General features: G+C 38.4%; 1 protein-coding gene across 2 annotated transcripts in view; it reads right to left on the bottom strand.

Annotated features, from left to right (window-relative positions):
- Positions 1-21,900, bottom strand: part of PRIM2 (DNA primase subunit 2) — a 282,668-nt gene that overhangs the window by 22,087 nt on the left and 238,681 nt on the right. For both annotated transcript variants that reach the window (XM_070419340.1, XM_070419339.1), the window contains exon 12: positions 19,945-20,027. In XM_070419340.1, coding sequence (XP_070275441.1) covers positions 19,945-20,027 — 83 coding nt within the window. The remainder of the gene's footprint in view (positions 1-19,944; positions 20,028-21,900) is intronic.

Here is a 21,900-nt window from a genome sequence, read left to right on the forward strand (position 1 = left end):
TGGATATGGCATTCATACCAAAAGAACAGCTCTCTGGGGAGGAAACCACATCAAATGCCAATTCTGATGCCTAGATGAGAAGTTTCCTAATTGTGCCTAAAATACATATATAATCAAACAATTTGAACAATGATCCCACATAAAGGTGTATTCGAAATGCAAGCTTATTATTTAAAGAACATATTTCTAGGAAGATCTAAGAATATCAAATGGCAATTTGACCTTTGGTTTTCAATGCCAATATTTCCAGACTAAAGTACAAAGTGTCAGGCATAACAACTCATTTATTGTAATCTAGTTCATCAGTAATCAAAAGGATGAGAAAAATTAAGCGTAGTGACTTTCTCTATATATTTTTAATATTTTTATCAGTTGACTAAAGTCCACCAAGAGGAATATAAGACCTGTTTTTTTATTGTTGTTAATCGTCACCTAAGGATACTTTTTCTATTGATTTTTAGAGAGAGTGGAATGGAGGGGGAGAGACAGAGAGACACATCCATTGGTTGCCTCCCACTGGGCCCTGACCGGGGCGGGGAGTCAAGCCTACAACCCAGGTATGTGCCCTTGACCAGAATCAAACCTAAGCCTTCAGTCTGTGGGCTGACACTCTAACCACTGAGCAAACCTGGCTGTGGCAGATCTGTTTTTTTTTTTAAACACTAGTTTGTCATTTTTATAAGAAATCATTCATCATATTTGTATTTGCTAGGTTTGGTTAAAGCATTAATTACACTCATCTATTTCATCCTCAAGGCAAATTACAGTTTGGTTTGAATTCTAATAAAGTCCCTAACCAAGATTTCTTTGCCGTGGAAGAACAAATAAGGTGATATTTTCCTTACTTGGTTGGTGATAGATCATAGCTAGCTGATGAGCATGTGATACAATACACTGGTGGGGGTGCTCTATTTATATTTACCCACACACAAATATAAAATAGAAATATAGATTGCATTTATAATTTTGAGCCATACTTCCTTCTCTCTTCCTATTCTAATATTCCCTGCCATCTGCAAATTCCTCTCAGTGACTGCCAGTGAGGTCCAGATGATGCCCTGGCAGCTGAATGTAGCTGGCAGTAGAATGCAGCCACCTGCCAGTCCTTGGCTTCGCCGAGTCAAGTTCCGTACAGCTAGGTGTGCCCCGCTCACAATTAGACATGCAGTTACTGCCTCTAATTCAAGGTCATATTCTGTCTTATTTAAAAGTGATAATAAGCTTGTTTCTTCCTACAAAGTACCTTTCAAATGTAGACCATGTCGATTCCCACCCCCCCACCCCCCACCCCCATTTCATTTCTAACCTTCCTTATTTCAAAGATGGGAGAAAACGTGAGAGACATGCAGAGTCTGGAACACTTGAAAACATATGACTTTGCTTCTGTTTCTCACACACTCAGCAGTTTATCCTGTGCTGCCTTACAACTCTGCTGTGACCTTGCTGTGACCTTCATTTGTTGGCAGATCAGGGGCAAGTTTCCTTCTCTTGAAGATAAACTTTCATTCGCCTCAAACATTACATGCCAAGAACTTTTCTGACACATTCTTCATTGTCTATAAACAGTTATCTGGCTGAATTGATTCTACCTCCAAATCCCTTTAAAGCCTATCTTTTCCTCTCCAGTGTTCAGACCCTCATCATTCTCTTATCACAAAGATTCTCAATTTAGTCTTTCCTTACTCAAGACAGCTTCCAAACTGTTGCCATAGTAACTTTTCTAAAATCAAAATCGAATCCATGCAGTGCTGCCTCCCCCTGGAAGGGGGCTCCCCTCGGTGAGTGGGCACCAACTCTTTGCCAAGGTTTAAACGGCCGTCCTCATCTGGCCACAGCGTCCTTGAATGCAAGTCCAGATGCTCCCAGTCTCCTTAGCTCACAAAACCCCAGTGATGAATCAGTGGGCTTTCTGGTCTAATGCATTGTTTGATTTGGTTTAATCCAGAATTATCTCAAATTCTTTATGGCAAGACTTATTGGGGTGGAATTTCTCAACTAATTTGTCCCCAGAACCTGTTTTCATACATCTCCCAGGACTAGTTCCTCAAGACACTCCCTGACAACCTCACCTAAACAGGCTCACCTCCCCAAGTCTCGCTCTTTTCCCTTATCTTGTCTAGTTTCCTCTCACCACACTAACTTGTTGTCCGTTTCCCCCACTGGAATGTCAGCTCCATGAAGAGGGGTCTTGTTAGTTTCCTTCATCACTGTACTCCCAGTGTCTGGAGCAGTAACTGCAGTACAGTCATCATCCAATTGTTATTTGTTGATGCTGAGTGAATGCTATTCCCTCTGTATGATAAGCCTCACTTCTCTCTATTGGGGAAACCCCTATTCAACTTTCAAGCCCAATTCCAAGTTCACTTCTTACAAGAAACATCCCCGAGAGAACCAAGATGGCGGCATAGGTAAACACCGGAGTTTGCTGCCTCGAACAACCACTTCAAAAATACAACTAAAAGACGGAAAGGACATCATCCAGAACCACAGGAAGGCTGGCTGAGTGGAAATTCTACAACTAGAAGGAAAAAGAAAAGCATACGAGACTCAGAGGAGGCACAGTGCGGAAGTAAAATACTAAGGTGTGGAGGTGCACGCGCAAAGCGGGCTGGTGGCTGAGGGCACGGTTGTCGTTTTCAATTGGGAGGGAGTCTCAAGCTCTGAGCTCCAGTTCTGGGCGAGTCTCTAGGGACGCAGACTCATACGGGAGAAGTGGGACTGTCTGGCATCGGTCAGAACCCGAGGGCAGCTTTCTCTCCAAGGGGCTTGCAGTGATTAACGGGACACTGAGAAGCAGAGCCTCTGAGGGCAAGACTGAGAGCAGCCATAACTGCTAGCCCCACCCTGTTGATCCCGTGGGACCTGCCCCCACCAAGCCCTGCAGGGAGGCTTTTGCTGGATAGCCGCAGGCAAAGGCTAGATTAGCACCTCCCTAGAGATCCAGGAGCCAGGAAGCCCAGAGGTCAGAGTGGGACCATCCAGTTTGCAGCTCCCTGGAAACATAAAGGACACACTCAGGGGGCAGACTCAGTGAGCACCAAAGCCCCATTGAAGCAAGTCTTGCCCCAGAGGGGTGTCTCCAGCACAGAAGTTCTCCCACTGCAGACACAGCTGATTCTCACAGCCAATTGGCCTGGAGGTCAATTCCTCACAGTGATAACTACAACAATCAAGGCTTAACCACAACAAGACTGTGCACAAAGCCCACAAGGGGGTGCACCAAGAGTGTCTACCTCAGGTAATTGGGACACTTAGCACAGAAAGGCACTCTATCGACACAGCGAAGCATAAAAAATGCTGAGACAAAGAAACAGGACACAAATGACAGAAATGGAGGAAAGCAAACTGCTGGATATAGAGTTCAAAACCACACTTTTAAGGTCTTTAAAGAACTGTCTAGAAGCCGCCGATAAATTTAGTAAGGCCCTCAAAAAGACTGGTGAGACCGCTGATAAATGTAGTGAGATATTCAAGAAATCTAGTGAAACCCTCGATGTTGTGATAAAGAACCAACTAGAAATTAAGCATACACTGACTGAAATAAAGAATATTATACAGACTCCCAACAGCAGACCAGAGGATCGCAAGAATCAAGTCAAAGATTTGAAATACGAAGAAGCAAAAAAACACCCAACCGGAAAAGCAAAATGAAAAAAGAATCCAAAAATACGAAGATAGTGTAAGGAGCCTTTGGGACAGCTTCAAGCATACCAACATCCGAATTATAGGGGTGCCAGAAGAAGAGAGAGAGCAAGATATTGAAAACCTATTTGAAGAAATAATGACAGAAAACTTCCCCTACCTGGTGAAAGAAATAGACTTCCAAGTCCAGGAAGCGCAGAGAACCCCAAACAAAAGGAATCCAAAGAGGACCACACCAAGACACATCATAATTAAAATGCCAAGAGCAAAAGACAAAGAGAGAATCCTAAAAGCAGCAAGAGAAATAAAATCAGTTACCTACAAAGATGTACCCATATGACTGTCAGCTGATTTCTCAACAGAAACTTTGCAGGCCAGAAGGGAGTGGCAAGAAATATTCAAAGTGATGAATACCAAGAACCTACAACCAAGAGTACTTTATCCAGCAAAGCTATCATTCAGAAGTGAAGGTCAGATAAAGAGCTTCACAGATAAGAAAAAGCTAAAGGAGTTCATCACCACCAAACCAGTATTATATGAAATGCTGAAAGGTATCCTTTAAGAAGAGGAAGAAGAAGAAAAAGGTAAAGATACAAATTATGAACAACAAATACACATCTATCAACAAGTGAATCTAAAAATCAAGTGAATAAATAATCTGATGAACTGGTGATTGTAATAGAATCAGGGACATAGAAAGGAATGGACTGACTATTCTTGGGGGAGGAAAGGGGTGTGGGGGATGCAGGAAGAGATTGGACAATAATCGTGCACCTATGGATGAGGACAGTGGGTGGGGAGTGAGGGCGGAGGGTGGGGTGGGAACTGGGTGGAGGGGAGTTATGGTGGGAAAAAAGAGGAACTAATGTAATAATCTGAACAATAAAGATTTAATTTAAAATAAATCCCCAATGTCACACCCCCACCCCCAGCAAATCTTTCTCCTCTGAATCTACAACTAGCACCTAGAATATATTTTTATTAAAGCAATTATCATACCTAACTATAGTTAATTATGCCTTTTTTACTCCACTAGGCTAAAAGCTCTAAAACAGTGTTTTAATCATCTTTTTATTTCCGATGTGAACATACTGAAAACTCGGTGACATGTTGAGTGCTCGGTAAATGTTTACTGGGTGATAAAGTAAATGTCTCCTTGCAAGAGCAGCTTCGGCTTCAATCAGTCTCAGAACACTTTTACTAGAAACTTTGCAATTAGTTGCTTTTCATTTCTTTTTCTTTTTTGATGTAGCACCACAGGGGGGAAAAGATCGGAAAAGATCACAAACTAAGTTCTTTCACAAGGTTTTAAAAGGGGTTGATGATGCAAAAAGTGCAGACCCCCTGCCCCACTCTCCCATCAGGGGCTGGCCTCTAGCTGACACAATAGCAGTGGAGGTGTGGGGTGACAGCCGTCACTGACAGCCTAGAGAGGACCAAATGGGCCGAAGGAACATTCCCACCTTAGTGGCTGGTGCTCACTGTGGCTAAACCCAGCAGTAAAAGCCATGGATGTACAACTTCCCCAAACCCTTGCCCACAATCCTCCCTCATACATTGCAGCAGAACCCAGTAGAGGCAGCTGGGACACCTCCCATACTAAGTACAGCACAGCTGGCAGCCTCTGGTTACAGGAAAGCAGCGCCAGGAACTCACAGGCCCAGAGCCCTATGGCCTACCAACCCACATGGGGGTGGTGCCCTGAGACCAAGGCAACCCAGTCACAGAGTGGACACCCACCTCCTCGGGGAACATGGGACATTTTCCACAGCGAGGACAACTCTGCCCCACTGAAACCCTGGACGTCCCAGTAGTGCAGGTAAGAGAAGACAAAAACTTGTGCTATCACATTATCTACTGGAAAACAAAAGACCTCTACGTATCAACCTGCTAAACTGTCAACACCAAAACAGTACCTACATGATTTCAATTCCCCAAATACCCAGGCAGAGAAATAACCCATCAAGTACCATGAACAACCAAAGTAACATGGCAACTCAAAGAAAATGAGGTCCATAGAAAACAAAGGCATATAACACTGTGACTTAAATGACAGAGAATTCAAGATGGCAGTTTTAAAAAGAACTAAATGAGATATAAGAAAACTCAGCAAGTCAGTTCAATGAACAAAAGAAGTACTTTCTTTTTTATTAAAGGGACTGAAGTTGTAAAGAAAAATTCTAGAGCTGAAAAACTCAATACATGAGATGAAGAATGAATTGGAGAGCTTAGGAAACAGAACAGGCTAGATGAAAGAAAGAATTAGTGATTTTGAAGACACAAATCTAGAAATGACTCAGGTGGAAGAACAGAGAATTGAGAGTTAAAAAATGAAAGACTCTATGAGAAATATCTGACTCCATTAGAAAGACCAATATAAGAACAGAGAGAGAAGGGGTCAGAGAGCCTATACAAACATATAATGGAAATGTCCCAAATCTGTGGAGAGAGCTGGACCCTTGAATCCAAGAAGCTAACAGGATGATACCTCATTAGTTCAATGCAAAAAGACCTTCTCTAAGACATATTAAAACTGTCAAAAGTTAGTGACAATGAAAGAATTCTCAAGGCAGCCAGAGAAAAGAGGACTATAAACTATAAAGGAAACCCCATTATATTATCATCAGATTTTTCAGCAGACACCTTACAGGCTTGGAGTCAAATCAAATATTGAAAGAGAGAAATCACCAGCCAAGAACAATATATTGGTCTCAGAGGAGTTTTTGTGAACTTGACCTTAAAGGCAAGGGAAGTAAAAACAAAAATAAATGAATGGAATCATACCAAACTAAAAAGCTTCTGCACAGCAAAAGAAACCATTAAGAAAACAAAAAGGCCACCAAGCAAGCAGAAGCTATTTGCAAATGATACCTCCCATATGGGGCAAATATACAAAGAACTCATACAACTTAACAACAAACAACCCAGTAAAAATGGGCAGAAGGATCTGAACAGACACTTCCTAAGAAGACACAGAGATGGCCAAATATGAAAAGCTGCTCAACTTCATTAGCTATAAGGGAAACTCAAATCAAAATCACAGTGAGATACCACCTCACACCTATTACATTGGCTATTATCAGTAAGACTAGAAATAACAAGTGTTGGAGAGGATGTAGAGAGAAAGCAAACCTCATACACTACCGGTGGGAATGTAAATTTGTGTAGCCTCTATGAAAACAGTATAGAGGTTCCTCAAAAATTTAATGAAACCAATGGAGAGAGATAGCAGGGGGGTGAGGGCATGTACGGGAGTGGGCTGGGGGGGGGGGGCAATGGGGGAATATGGACACATATGTAATACCTTAATCAAAAAAAAAATTTAATAGAGCTACTATATAACCCAGCAATCCTCTTTTGAGTATCTCTCCCTAAATTTGAAAACACTTATTTGTAAAGATCTATGTACCCATATGTTCACTGCAGCATTATTCACAATATCCAGGCATGGAAACCCAAGTGTCCTTTGATGAATGACTGATAAATATGTGATGTGATATATATATATATATATGATAGAATAGTACTCAGCCATAAAAAATGATAAAATTCTATGTTGTGACAATATGAATGGATCTTGAAAGCAGCATGTTAAGGCAAATAAATCAGACAGAAAGGATAAAAACCATATGATTTCACTCATGTAGGATATAAAACAGAAAGCAACAAACAAAAACTTGTGGGGGTGGATGAAGAGTAAAAGGTGTCAAACATATGGTGACGAAAGACCAGACTGAGTGTGGAGCACACAATGCAATATATTGATGATATATTATAGAATTATGTACCTGAAACTTACACAATGTTATTAACCAAAGTTATCTCAATAAATTTAATTTAGAAAAGTAAATAAAAGGGTTTGATAGGTTTCTCTAGGCATAGCTGAGGACACTGGACAAGAGAATGAAAATATTTTATCAACTTAACTTGAATCCAAATGTAGAAATCTGCCAGGTAAACATACTAATACTATATGCAAACCAGAGCAGCCTCTGCCAATACCTCTCAGTTAAGCTTTCTGACTATTAACTGCTTGAACACATCATTCATTCACTCACTCCAGTCAGCCCACACTCACTAAGTTCTGGCAATGAACTCCAGGCACTATGATTAGGGATTGGATTTATGGAGATAAAAGATGCTATTTATGCCCTTAGGGAGGATAAGGCCACAATCATCAGCGGGGGTAGGCAGGACAGGCAAGAAAATAAACAGGTGGTAAGTGAGCTAATACAGAAAAACACATGTTACAAGAGGGGAAAAGGGAGGAAAAGTGCTCAGCAAGGGCTTCCAAGGGGAGGACTCACCTGACCAAATTATAATGAATGAAAAAGAATTATCAAGAATGAGGAGAATGGACAATCCGCAGGGAATAACATGCAAAAAAAGGCACAGAAAATTGAAAGCGAAGTGTTGTGGAATGGGTAGAAATTAAAAGTATAGGAGAAAAATTACTTTGGCATCAGTGTGAAGGACTTTGGGTGGGGGAGACGGATGGTGGAATTGGGAATTAAAGTAACATACTACAGCCTGCATGTGGAAGATAGGGAGAAGAAGAAGCGACAGATGGAAGAATATCCAGAGACAGGAAAAAGTCCTGACTAGCTCCCAGATTTCTGGCTTGAGCATCCAGTGTCCCACTCACTCTTCCTGGAGGCAGTGTATAGTGGGCTGTGGTTCGCTGTCCACTCCCCCCACCCCCCTCAGGACAAGGGCACACACTTCTCCAGGGTCAGAGAGTGCTGAAGACTGACAGCTTGCAGCAGAAGTCCCCCTCAGCTGAAGAAAGATATCTTGCTCAAAGTGATGTTCCCGCTCTGGAAGCAACCTGATCCAGTGACTGGTTGATACAAGGGTATGAGGCCAAGACTCCTTGCTCCAATTAGGGGCAACTCTGCAGGGTCATCCCAGCTTCAGAGTTCCCTGTGGGATCACCAATTCTCCTTCTACCCTTACCTTACCTCCTTCACTCCCCAACAGGCATTGATCCTGCGAGCACCAGTGAATATCCTGTGCACAAATCTGCACAGCGAACGAGATCTGGGACTTCCTTGTTTTTGCAGGGAGAGGGATGTGAAGAAGGTGAGTAATAATAATGACAATAATAACATCTAGCTTATGTATCAGATACTGTTCTAGTTATTTAATTATCAGCTCTCTTATTCTGCTCTTCGTGTATATACACAAACTCAATTTTAAAAAATGCTTATAGCAATTTTTTAGATGCCTTTGAGATGCCTTGGTGAATCTGATTACAACTATAGACATCTCCAGTTAGTAAACCGGACTATGCCACAACTCACATCCTGAAATATTCTTACAAATTAACTATATATAGTTAATCAGCACCCGGGGATATTTTTTCCATTGCTTCTTATAGAGGGAGTAGGAAAGGGATGAGGGGGACAGAGATTGGTTGCCTCTTGCACCTGCCCTGACTGGGATGGGGATTGAAACCTGCAACCCAGGTACATGCCCTTGACCCGGAATCAAACCTGCCATCCTTTGGTGAATGGGCCAATATTCTAATCACTGAGCAACACAGATAAAGGCAAATTTAGAAATACAAACTTAGGCTAACAAGCAATACACTGTAAATTGGTGGTAAACTCTACCAGTAAGTATGAAATGTCTTAAAGCTAAGCCGACTAAGAATCTGAAACACCCGCCTTATGGAATAAGGCCAGTTATTTAATTTTCTGGATACTTTACATTTGCTTCTCCAAAAGAAATGAGGGGAGGAGAAGAATACTCTGTAAAACTGATCACAAAATAGAACTAAGCTGGGAGAATCGTCTCATGTTTATAGTGAGACAGGCTGAATCTTGCAGGCATCATAAGTTTGCACTATCGTGTGTTATTGAATTATGATTATGTTACTGATATCTATAAAGAATACAGATATCAGTAATTTCTCAGAATAAATAATAAAATAATTATAGAAAGATACATAACTGTAAACAGAGTACTAAATTTTCTTAGGAGGAAGACTAGTTTTCCAGTTTAATGCAAGTAAACTTCACTTGGGTTAACTAAAAATGGCATGTTATTTGACTTTCAAAATGATTTTTATTTGAACCACCTTGAACGATATTAATCGTCAAATGACTATTGTCAGCCTATAAAAAAGGAAGGCTGTACACAGCAATGTGTGATAGAGCCAAAAGTACAACCACATCCTCCTGGCGCCAATTCTAATGCTCAGCTCTCCACCTTTTCCCTAATGCAGTTCTAAGATTTACCAAGAACAGTGTACACATTTTCAGCTGTAACACAAAAGCAAGCTGAGTGCAGCAAAGTGCTGTTCTTATAAACCAGGAGAGATGCTCCCGGAGATGAAATAGATGGAAAAGCTGCTCTTAAAAGCAGTTACTGTTCATAAAGTAATGGACAGACTGAATACCATTATCTATTGATAAGTACTCTCACCTAAGGAAAAAAAAAAATAGGAATGTTAGGTAGTTCGGATTTATATGAACATTGAATAAGGAGTCGCTGAAATTTATCTCTGCCATGGAATTTTCTTGACATAGTGTTACTTTTAAGTCTTTTAAACTATTTTGAAAGACTTCTCATTAACAGGACTTTACCAGTTTTAGATTTAATATGTTGACTAACTTCTTGAAAACTTTTGGACTGTGAAAATGAGAGGTTAACCAATCTCTCAAAAAGTATAAAGAGCATACTTCTTTTCCTACTTCATGGTTTTAGTATCATTAGTAAGTTTTCTTGAAAGCACCAATTATACTTGCTTTTAAATAATCATTAATGGTTATGCTGAGTTAAAATTATAAAACACCATTTCTCCCTCTCTAAAAATGAAAAAACTAAAATGAGAAGTAAAAGAGTTTCAAAAATATTAGTGCAAAAATACATTTGTAAATAATGCATCATTTCAATTTAAAAAATCTTAAGACTTCTGCATCTCAAAATATTAATGTTTTATCATAAAATTGTAGGGTTTTTTAAAAAGCAAAAACTGAAAGCAAAATGATAACTAAACCCCAAAACCAAGATATCTAAATTAGGAAGGAACTGTTAATAGATATGGTTAGCTGAAAAAACTAACAAAATATTAAAAGAATTATTACCCTCATTGGAAAATTTTAAAATAAATGTTAATGAAAGTAAATTGAGATTAATATACACATCAATATTTTAAGAAGAAAAATGGAAGGTGCCAATTAAAAAAAATTGGCCAATGTAGCTTGTACACTTTTATATTATTTATCTATTAGTCTTCTGCTATATACTGTTGAGATAATTTTCCAGAGGCCTCAAGTTTCTGAACATGTGCAATCAGAGAAAACAGCAGCATTTGCTCCAGGCCACTTTTTCAAGGATGTTCATGTAATAAACAGCCTCAGAAGAGACAGGGCCTCCCACTGAAAGTGTAGAAATGCTATGCAAAGTATATGCTTGTCTAACTACTGAGGTGTACAACTGAAGTCAATACAAAATAACATTGAAAAGTAAACTGTAATTGAAACATAAAAATATATATAAAAACGGAAATGCTTACTGTCTATTTTTAAAGATTAAGATTCTCTACACTCAGGGTTTCTCTCCACCAACACATGTGGGTAGTGCCTGGCCTTCATGTTGCTCTGTGGGAACTGGGGTTCAGGGAACTGGTACAAGAAAATGCTGATGTACTGCTGTTTCTGAAATCTTTAAACCTTCTGCCAGAATCCATAAAATTGTGACAGCTAAATTCTTAGCTTGAAAGTAGGATAAAATCTCACACCTTTCACAGTTCTTAACATAGACTAGAAACTGGTAGGCGCTGGGAGGTCTGAAGGAAAGGTTAAAATCTCATATGCAAAGATCTCAGTATCTGTTTCACTGCGATTACCATCTATCCATTAAGCACCTGACCAATTAAACTCCATATATTACATGAAATTGTTGTTTTTTAACCTTTGATTAAGTGGAAGTGAACAATTCTTTTATATATATAGCATGGCTAATTATTAATATCAATAGCTTCCACATCACATTCCTTCCTTGTCTGGAGGCAGTTACTCCCTAGAGGCAATTACTTTTAACCATTTCCATTTTTGGCTACACAGGATGTTTTCTATATAATTCTAAATTAAATGCTGATTGAGTTATTTATTAATGTAATCTATTAAATTCTGCTACATAAGACAAATAGTTGGCTCATTTATGCTACCTCCTACCTACTATTTCTCTTTTTTTTCCATTGAAAAAAAATAAGGTATAATTTTCATAAAGTAAAATATAGCCCTTTTAGTGTATACTATACTTATAAGTTTGTCTTTTCCTGTTACATTAAAGGAATCATATAGTGTGGTTTCTTTCACTTAGTATGAAGAATGCTGCATGCTGTTGGGTGTAGCAATAGTTTATGCCTTTTTTATTGCTGAGGAGTATTTCATTTTATGGCTATACCACAATTTGTTTATCCAACCACACACTGAAGGACATTTAAGTTGTTTCTAGATTTTTGGCAATTATGAATACAGACAGTATAAATAGATTTTTGTGTGGAGTTATGCTTTTATTTCAATTATATTAAAAACTAGTAGTGGTATAACTATCTCATACAGTATGTGTAAGCTTAACTTTATAAGAAATTTCCAAACAGCTTTTCAAAGAGGTTCTACCACTTGGATTTCTTCTAGCAATGCATAAGACTTCAGGTCATTCTACATCCTCTTGAGCATTTGATATTGTCAGATTTTTTTTTCAATAGACCAATTCTAATGATTGTCACTGCAGTTTAAAATTGAATTTCCCCAGAAAGAGAGACTAAAAAAACAATTCCATTTACCATCTCACCAAAAAAATTAAGATACCTAAGAATAAACTTTAAGGAGGTAAAAGACCTGTACTCTGAAAACTACAAGACACTGAAAAAAGAGATAGAGGAAGACATAAACAGATGGAAGAACATACCATGTTCATGGATTGGTAGAATCAACATCATTAAAATGTCCATACTACCCAAAGCAATCTATAGATTCAATGCACTCCCATTGAAATACCAACGGCAGCCCTAACCGGTTTGGCTCAGTGGATAGAGTGTTGACCTGCGGACTGAAGGGTCCCAGGTTCGATTCCGGTCAAGGACAAGTACCTTGGTTGTGAGCATATCCCCAGTAGGGGGTGTGCAGGAGGCAACTGATCGATGTTTCTCTCATCGATGTTTCTAACTCTCTATCCCCCTCCCCTCCTCTCTGTAAAAAAATCAATAAAATATATATTTAAAAAATACCAATGGCATATTTCACAGACCTAGAACGAACTCTCCAAAAATTCATCTGGAATAAAAAAAAGGACCCCGAATAGCTGCAGCAATCCCGAGAAAGAAGAACAAAGTAGGTGGGATCTCAATACCAGATATCAAGCTGTATTACAAAGCCTCTGTTCCCAAAACTGCCTGGTACTGGCACAAGAACAGACATATAGATCAATGGAATAGAATAGAGAACCCAGAAATCGACCCAAACCACTATGCCCAATTAATATTCGACAAAGGAGGCAAGAGCATACAAGGGAGTCAAGACAGTCTCTTCAACAAATGGTGTTGGGAAAATTGGACAGATACATGCAAAAAGATGAAACTAGACCACCAACTTACACCATACACAAAAATAAACTCAAAATGGATAAAGGACTTAAATGTAAGACGGGAAACCATAAAAATACTACAGGAGTCCAGAGGCAGTGAAATCTCAGACATATGCTGAAGCAATTTCTTCACCGATACAGCTCCTAGGGCAATGGAAACTAAAGAGAAAATAAACAAATGGGACTGCATCAAAATAAAAGGCTTCTGCACAGCAAAAGAAACCATCAACAAAACAACAAGAAAGCCCACTGCATCGGAGAACATATTTGCCAGTGTTATCACCAATAAGGGTTTAATCTCCAACATTTACAGGGAACTCATACAACTTAACAAAAGGAAGATAAACAACCCAATCAAAAAATGGGCAACAAACCTAAATAGATACTTTTCGAAAGAGGACATAAAGAAGGCCAAGAGACATATGAAAACATGCTCAAAGACACTAATCATCCGAGAGATGCAAATCAAAACAACAATGAGGTACCATCTCACACCTGTCAGAATGGCTATCATCAACAAATCAACAAACGACAAGTGCTAGCAGGATGTGGAGAAAAAAGAACCCTCGTGCACTGCTGGTGGGAATGCAGACTGCTGCAGCCACTGTGGAGAACAGTATGGAGTTTCCTCAAAAAACTAGACATGGAACTCCCATTTGACCCTGTGATCCCACTTCTAGGAATATATCCCAAGAAACTAGAAACACCAATCAGAAAGGATATAATGCACCCCTAAGTGCCTATCAGCAGATGAGTGGATTAAAAAACTGTGGTACATCTACACAATGGAATACTACACTGAGGTAAAAAAGAAGGATTCTTACCATTTGTAACAGCATGGATGGACCTGGACAGCATTATGCTAAGCGAAATAAGCCAGTCAGAGAAAGATAAATATCACATGGTCTCACTCATTTATGGAATATAATGAACAACATAAACTGATGAACAAAAACAGATCCAGAGACAGAGAAGCATCGATTAGACATCAAACCTCAGAGGGAAGGTAGGGGAGGGGAGGGGTAAGAGGGAGAGATCAACCAAAGGACTTACATACATGCATGCATATAAGCCTAACCAATGGACACAGACACCAGGGGGGTGAGGGCATGAGTGGGGGAGTAGGGGGCAATGGGGCAATAAGGACACACATATACCTAAATCAATAAAGAAAAAAACATTATAAAAAATTGCATTTCCCTAATATCTAATGACAAATGTTTTTTTTCATGTATTTATCATTCACATATTTTCTTTGATGAAATGTCTGTTCAATCTTTTGCATATTTAAAAACTGTTTTGTTATTATTGAGTTTGAGAGTTCTTTGCATCTTTGTATGTCCTTGATACAAGTATTTTATCAAATATATGATTTGGAAATATTTCTTCCAATCTATGGCTTATTTTATCATTCTCTTAACAGTTTACAGAACAAAATTTTAACTTTGATAAAGTCTAATTTATCAATATGTTCTCTCAAGGGACATCCCAAACCCAAGCTCATTCAGATTTCCATCTTTTCTTCCAGAAGGTTTACATTTTACATTTTGATCTATGATCTACTTCAAATTAATTTTTATTTAAGATATGAGGTGTCTGTGACCTTCCCCTTCTCCTGGCATATGGACATTCAGTTGTTCTAGAACTACTTGTTGAAAATTCTATCCTTTCCCTATTGAATTCCCCGGGGAATCTTTGTTTAAAAACCAGTTGGCCGTATATATGTGGGTCTAATTCTGTCCAGTTGATCTTTATGTCTATCATTTCCCTAACACATTATCTAGATTCCAGTACCTTTACTTAAGTCTTGGAATCAGGTAATTGTATTTACAAGTTTCTTCTTTGATTTTTTTCATCAGTATTTCAGTATTAAGATCTTGTACATATTTTGAAATATATATTAAAAAACATTTGTCTTTTTGGTACTATTGCATATGACACTTTAATTTTTTTAGTTTCCAATTGTTCATTGGAAGAAACAGAATTGACTTTTGTGCACTGACTTAGATCCGACCATCTATTAGTTATAACAGCATTTTGGTAGGTTCATTGAGATGTTTTTTTCATAAATCATTATATTGAGACTAGAGAAAGGTTTTTTCTTTCTTATTTTCTAATCTGTTTTTTATTTTTTATTTTTCTTGCCTTATTGTACTGATTATAATCAGAGAACATATTTTGTATAGTTTCAGTTCATTTAAATTTGTAATGGATTTTTAAGCCCCCCTAAATATCATCTATCCAAGTTAATGTTTTATGTACACATGAAAAACCCAACCTGTTGTTGGGTGTAATAGTCTATAAATGTCAATTAGGTCAATCAAGATGGTTGACAGAGTTGCTTCAAGTCTTCTATACACTTACTGATGTTCTTTCTGTCTGCTTGTTCTATTACTAAAGGAGGAGTGCTGAAGTCTCCAAATATGAGTGTGGATTTGCTTAGTTGTCCTTTCAGTTCTCTCCATGTTTACTTCATGTATTTTAAAGCTATGTCGTGGGGGTATCAACATTTCAAATTTTGCTATCTTGTGGGTGAACTGACCTCTATGTTTTTCTCTTTGGGGAGAGGGCTGAGGAATAAGTGCAGGACTGCCCATTTTCTTTGGTTTTATTTTGTTGGTCAGTTGCTGTCTTCTTAAACTGAATACCAAGCTCATTCAAGAAGGAAGATGAAATGTGATCCCATAAATATGTCTTTGTTTAAAAAGTATGTGATGTCAGTTAAGTCACAAATGCTCTCTCTTCTGGTCATCAAAATTCTGATATTTAACATCTAAGTATTTCTAAAAGTAGAAGGTATTTTTTTCAAGTAGGTTTTTCTGAAATAAAAGCAGTTCCGTTGTTTTACTTTACATGCATTTTAGTGTTTTCTTTCATTCAATATTTTAACATACACTTTGACAATTTAAGATCTAATTTGCACTGATGCCAAAGTGCTACTAAGTATTTATCAACATGTTTTACATGGATTTTTCATTCATCAACTTTTTGCCTTTTAGAACACAGTCCCCCAGCTGCTTCACTCTACTGAGATCCACTCAGCAAAGACATCAAACGAAAGCAATATACTATTTACAGCTTGCCCACATGCACTATACATCAGATAAAAAGTTGCGATGAAGGTCCAAAGGATGATTTGGAAATTACTAACCAGCTTCAACTAAGTAAGTAACCTACTTATAGATCAAGAGTAAGTGGAGGAATGCAAATGAGTTAAAGCAAAGAGTGTACAAACAGAATATAATCTTCTTGGTAGACTTGATGATAGCCTGTATTTTTTTAAAAAGTGATTCTTTACAATTGCTGGAAAAGCCTCTAATGCAGTGGTTCTCAACCTTCCTAATGCCGTGACCCTTTAATACAGTTCTTCATGTTGTGGTGACCCCCAACCATAAAATTATTTTCGTTGCTACTTCATAACTGTAATTTTGCTACTGTTATGAATCGTAATGTAAATATCTGATATGCAGGATGTATTTTCATTGTTACAAAATGAACATAATTAAAGCATAGTGATTAATCACAAAAACAATATGTTATTATATGTGTGTTTTCCGATGGTCTTAGGCGAGCCTTGTGAAAGGGTCGTTCGACCCCCAAAGGGGTCGCGACCCACAGGTTGGCGACCCACAGGTTGAGAACCGCTGCTCTAATTCTTTTCTTCTCTATTCCCTATCAAATTTGTTATCTACAGTTCCTGACTTTTCCTATGTCCAAAACACCATTCCCATTCCATTTACTCTCAGCTAATGATCAGACTTCTGACCTTACAAAGAAGAGTAAGGCCAACTGATATGCTCCATCAACTTCCCTTTGCTCTACCTCTAAGCTTTTCTCTGTATTTGCACAATGACTAAGGGATATGCCTCTTTCTGTCACTGTCCTTTGTCCAAGTATATCTCCCCCAGTCTTCAATAAGGTTAGCCCTGTCCCTGAATGCCAATCTCCTCTCTCTGCACCCCACCAACATCAACTCCAGCGTCTACTTCATACCCAAGGTGTATGATATGCCCACTTATCTTTTCAACATTTTTAAGGCCCTACCAAGTGCCAGTCACTGAATTACTATGAGACAGAAAGTTAAATAAATATCCATTCCTCCTTTTAGAAAATTCACAAACTTGTGGGAAAAGATAAATAGTTTCAAAAATAATTACAATTGGTGTAATAAGAGCAAAGGCGTGTACAGTATAATCATAGTATAAAGGAAAGATAACAATGGTTACAGAAGGATTATTTTTTTTTAATATACATAGATCTTTATCAGGCCCACCCTCTCTGATGGGTTTTCTTCTTTTTCTACAAATAGGCTCAGGTCTCCTCTAGCCTTAAACACACAAAACACTCATGACACTTAAACTAATATTGCTGTCATTCACTTTTACTCACAGTCCACAAATCCAATCCACTGTTCTTTATCTTTCATCTTTCAACTGTGGTCTTGGTTTCCACCATTACATCAACACCTCTCACCAAATCCAAGTTGATTAATCCACTCAACATATCACCTTTCTTTCCTGGTCCTTATAAGTCTCCCAGCTATAAAGGACTATTATACCCTCTTCTCCAAATTCCTTCCTTGCCTTTTGTGATACTTTACTTCCCTAATGTATTACCTCCTTCTCCATTCAATGCCAATCAGTCTTTACAGATTCCACTTACTTCCTTCTGTGGCCTGACAAAGGGAAGCTTTAGCCAGAATTCCACTTCGAGATGTGATTTTTGACTCCCTATATCCTCTCTCCACTATTTTGTTCTCCCTCTCTGCCACAGAAAATTCATGATAGCAGTGCTATAGTAACCTGGGATTGAGAAAAATAATCATGAAGTTAGAAGGCCTAGCTTCAGTGTCTGTTCTGCCACTGACTTACTATCTGTGTACCATGGGCATGTCACATCCTATGACTCCATAAAAGAGAATGGCTTTCTAATTAATGTTCCTTCCAAGCCCACAGTTCTATAATTTCAACTGGAAAGAATATCAGATTTTTAATTCTAACTTTAATGCACTACGAATCCACATTCTGTCTGCCATTTAAATGTCCCACCTCTAAAACTAATCTCTTTAACCATTTCTTTTAAGTTTCCCACTAACATTGATGTACTTGTGACGATTATTTTAAACTTGAAGCCCTAATAATATTATGCACATACTGCCTTCTATTCATGCATTCTCTCTTGCTGATTCCCAACCCCCATTCAAGGCTCAACTCAAAGAGAATCTCTTCCAGAAAGTGTTTCATGGCCTCTCCTGCTGCTTATAGTATCCCACTTCTTCAGAAGACCCAAGATATTCTATGTATACAATACCCCCCCCCCCCCCAATTACCTGTGGTTTCAGTTACAGCAGTCAAAAGTGGTCCGAAAATAGGAAATTTTCACCAACCATCAACAGTCTGCTCCTGACACCCAACCACCGACATTGCCATGGCTCCAAAACCCAGGACTACCCGAAGCAGATGATCCTCCTTCTGACGTATAGTCGGAAGGTCAATAGCAGCCTAAAGTTATGCCTATGTCATTCACCTCACTTCATCTTATCGTGTAGACATTTTATCAGCTCACATCATCACAAGAAGGGTGAGTATAGTACAGTAAGATATTTTGGGAGAAAGAATCCACATTCACATAACTTTTATTGTAGTATATTGTTATAATTGCTCTATATTATTAGGCATTATTGTTAATTTCCCACTGTGCCTAATTTTATAAATTAAACTCTAGTGTAGGTATGTATGTATAGGAAGAACCATATCCCCTGCAGGGAAGCGGGGACTGCTGGACTCCTAACACTTGGCAAGTTCCCCTCCAGACTCTGGCTCTGTAGAAGCAGGTTTACACCTGACCCTCCTTTGCATCCCCCAACAGCACCTGAGCACTGTCTTGTGCAGAGTACAGAAAACCTCTGAGATTTGAACTGAACTAACCTGAACTTTGGACACAGCAGAAGCAGGAGTATTCTATACTAATTACCTTCTTCAAGTAGAAATCTGTGTTGAAGGACACATGGCTTAGGTGTTCCAGCTCTAAACTGAGAAAGCAGAAGCTCTTCTTGAATTCCTTCAAAATCCAAGTCAACTCAAGAGGACACTATAGACAGTAATCTTTGCAGTGTCAGTAGTTTTTAAAAGTGTATTTACTAAAAGTTTTACTCCTAAATAGTTGGTTTTATATTAGAGCATTTTTTTAAATCTAAATTTTTTACGTCGAGACAATGTGTTTCATAGACCTAATGAACTATCATTAGAATTGGAGATTTAACATAGCAACAGTGATGCTTATCAGAACATTTAACCAGCACACAATGCATCATCTTCTCCTCTTACCTATATGCGGCATAGCAAACAATTTTCAAAATGAAATAAGATGTCATAATTTTCAGCTTCATTAATAAGCTTCAATGCATTCCTCTAAAAATTGTTTCAATGCCCTCAATTGCGATAGCAAGACAAATTGAGAGAAATAAGGGTTTCCAGCTTCCTTATTACCAAGAAACATAAAAATGCAGCCTAGCAGACGAAAGGACCAGAATTTCCAAGCACTCTACAGCAGAAAAGTCAAGGCTTTAGCTTAACTCACCTGGAAGGCAGGGTGTCTGTGTGAGGCCTGACAGTAGTACACAGCATCGCTGCAAGGACGTTAAATGAAACTGAGAGAACTGTGTGGCACCTCATTACCGAAGAGGCAGAGCAGACTCTGACCTACCTGGCTTATCCCTCCGGGAGAGATCTTGTATGACTGCAACTTCTGCTTCAGCAGCTCAGGATCACTGTGACGGAATGGGCACCCTGACAACGAAAAACAGGCCAGCACACCAACAAGGTTATTTACTCAGGACTTAGTACAGAGCCACACTCGAGAGACTGTCTAAGCTGCCCTTAATTGGCTAACAGCTTATTAATAAAAAAGTTAATTGCCCATGAGTGCAACTGCGTTCCTCTCTTTATCTAAATGACGGCTTCGCTGTACGGTTATCAGGGTACCACAGGCTCAAGAGTTACATAAAACACTGCACCATTTTCAGGCTCAGTTGCTCATTCATTGGGAAGAAACAGTTTTAATTGTGCTACTTGCTAATAAGCAGAGATAATCACAAAGTAGCTATAAAATAGTTTATCTAAAAACTTTATATTATCACATTTTTTCTAAAGAATTACTTAAAAGACATACTATAGAAGGAAGAGTGTAGACAAAAAGAAAAATGCGCAAATGCAAAGAAATATAAAAATTTTCAGAAGAAAATTCTATACCCATTTCCCATTGTGTAGAAACAATATAAATTTAGATGAATCACGGATGAGAATGAGATGCACAAATAAGGAACTGTTTCATAGAAAAACAAATTATAGTAGATTCATGTCATCTCTAGACTATTTCACAAGAATAATAAAGTTGGACTACTAAACATCTGCTTAAACAAAAACACAAAAGAATTGAAATGTAAAAGCTATATTAGACCAAAATTTAGACAATTTTAGATATTTTAGTAAGAAACTGCAATGACAGGTCAAAATACTTAATTTGACATTTAATACAGGATGCCAGTTTTTCAATCATAGAGATGATAGATCTATAAATTAATTAGAAACAATTGTGCATTTTTAACAATAGGAAATTGGTTGGAACAAAAATAATGGAAAGGAGTCTACAGGTCAAACAAATATGTTTCCCAAAAATCTTAACTCTTAAATAAAAACACCCATGATAACACTATGGACTCCTACAAATTACGAAATTCACAAAATGCACAGTATATATTTATTCAGTTTAAAATCATAGTTATTTTTAGTACAAGGAAATTGTACTAAATCTTGAGAAGCTGCGTAGCACACAGTTGAAAGTTTGGATCTGAGTTTAAGTTACAAGTTAGGAGACTTAGGCAAATTTTGTATCTTTATGTTGACTCAGCTTCACTTTCTGTCAAGTGAGGGAAATACTCACTGAGCTCTTGTGGGAATGGACTATAAAGCTCTTATCTTACACACTCCTGGCACATAGTAAACACTCAAAAACATCTGATAATGAAATTATGAAGAATCACAATGAGAAAGACATGAGGGTGCATGGGGAATTTTTGGTTTAGTCCAGAATTATTAAAGGACACCAAAAAAACATTAATTGAATTACCCAAAGTACATCTGAAATAATGGCTATACCTGTATGAAAGGTCAGAAAGGGCAAAGCCAAGAAGAAACTAAAGATTGCCAAAATATTCAATATCACACAAAAGTTTTTAAGAGCTATGCTCACTATAAGAAGAAAACAGAGGAACCAGACTACTAGAGAAGCTGATCTATAATAATAAAAGAGTAATATGCTAATTAGACCAGACGTCCTTCTGGACGACCTTCCGGACGGACAAAGCTGCAAGGGAAGCCCGGGGCCCGGGTGCCAGAGGGAAGCCGGTGCCGGAAGCCAGGGGAAGGAAAACCTACTCTTGCATGAATTTCGTGCATCGGGCCGCTAGTGTTACTATAACAGAACAGAAAGAAAACAGAACTCAGCACCTCCTACTTTGTTTCTATCTTCCACATCAAAGAGAATGATATTTACAATTGAAAAGAGTTGAACTAACAAGATAACTGAAGAAGTGAATTCCTAAACAACTAACACGGACTTCAGCTAAGTGTTTGACAAAGCTTTTGTGGAAGACATGGATAA

Source organism: Myotis yumanensis, unplaced genomic scaffold (genome assembly GCF_028538775.1).
Source record: "Myotis yumanensis isolate MYYU_CA2020_CCGP unplaced genomic scaffold, mMyoYum1.0.hap1 SCAF_6, whole genome shotgun sequence".
Taxonomy (NCBI): domain Eukaryota; kingdom Metazoa; phylum Chordata; class Mammalia; order Chiroptera; family Vespertilionidae; genus Myotis; species Myotis yumanensis.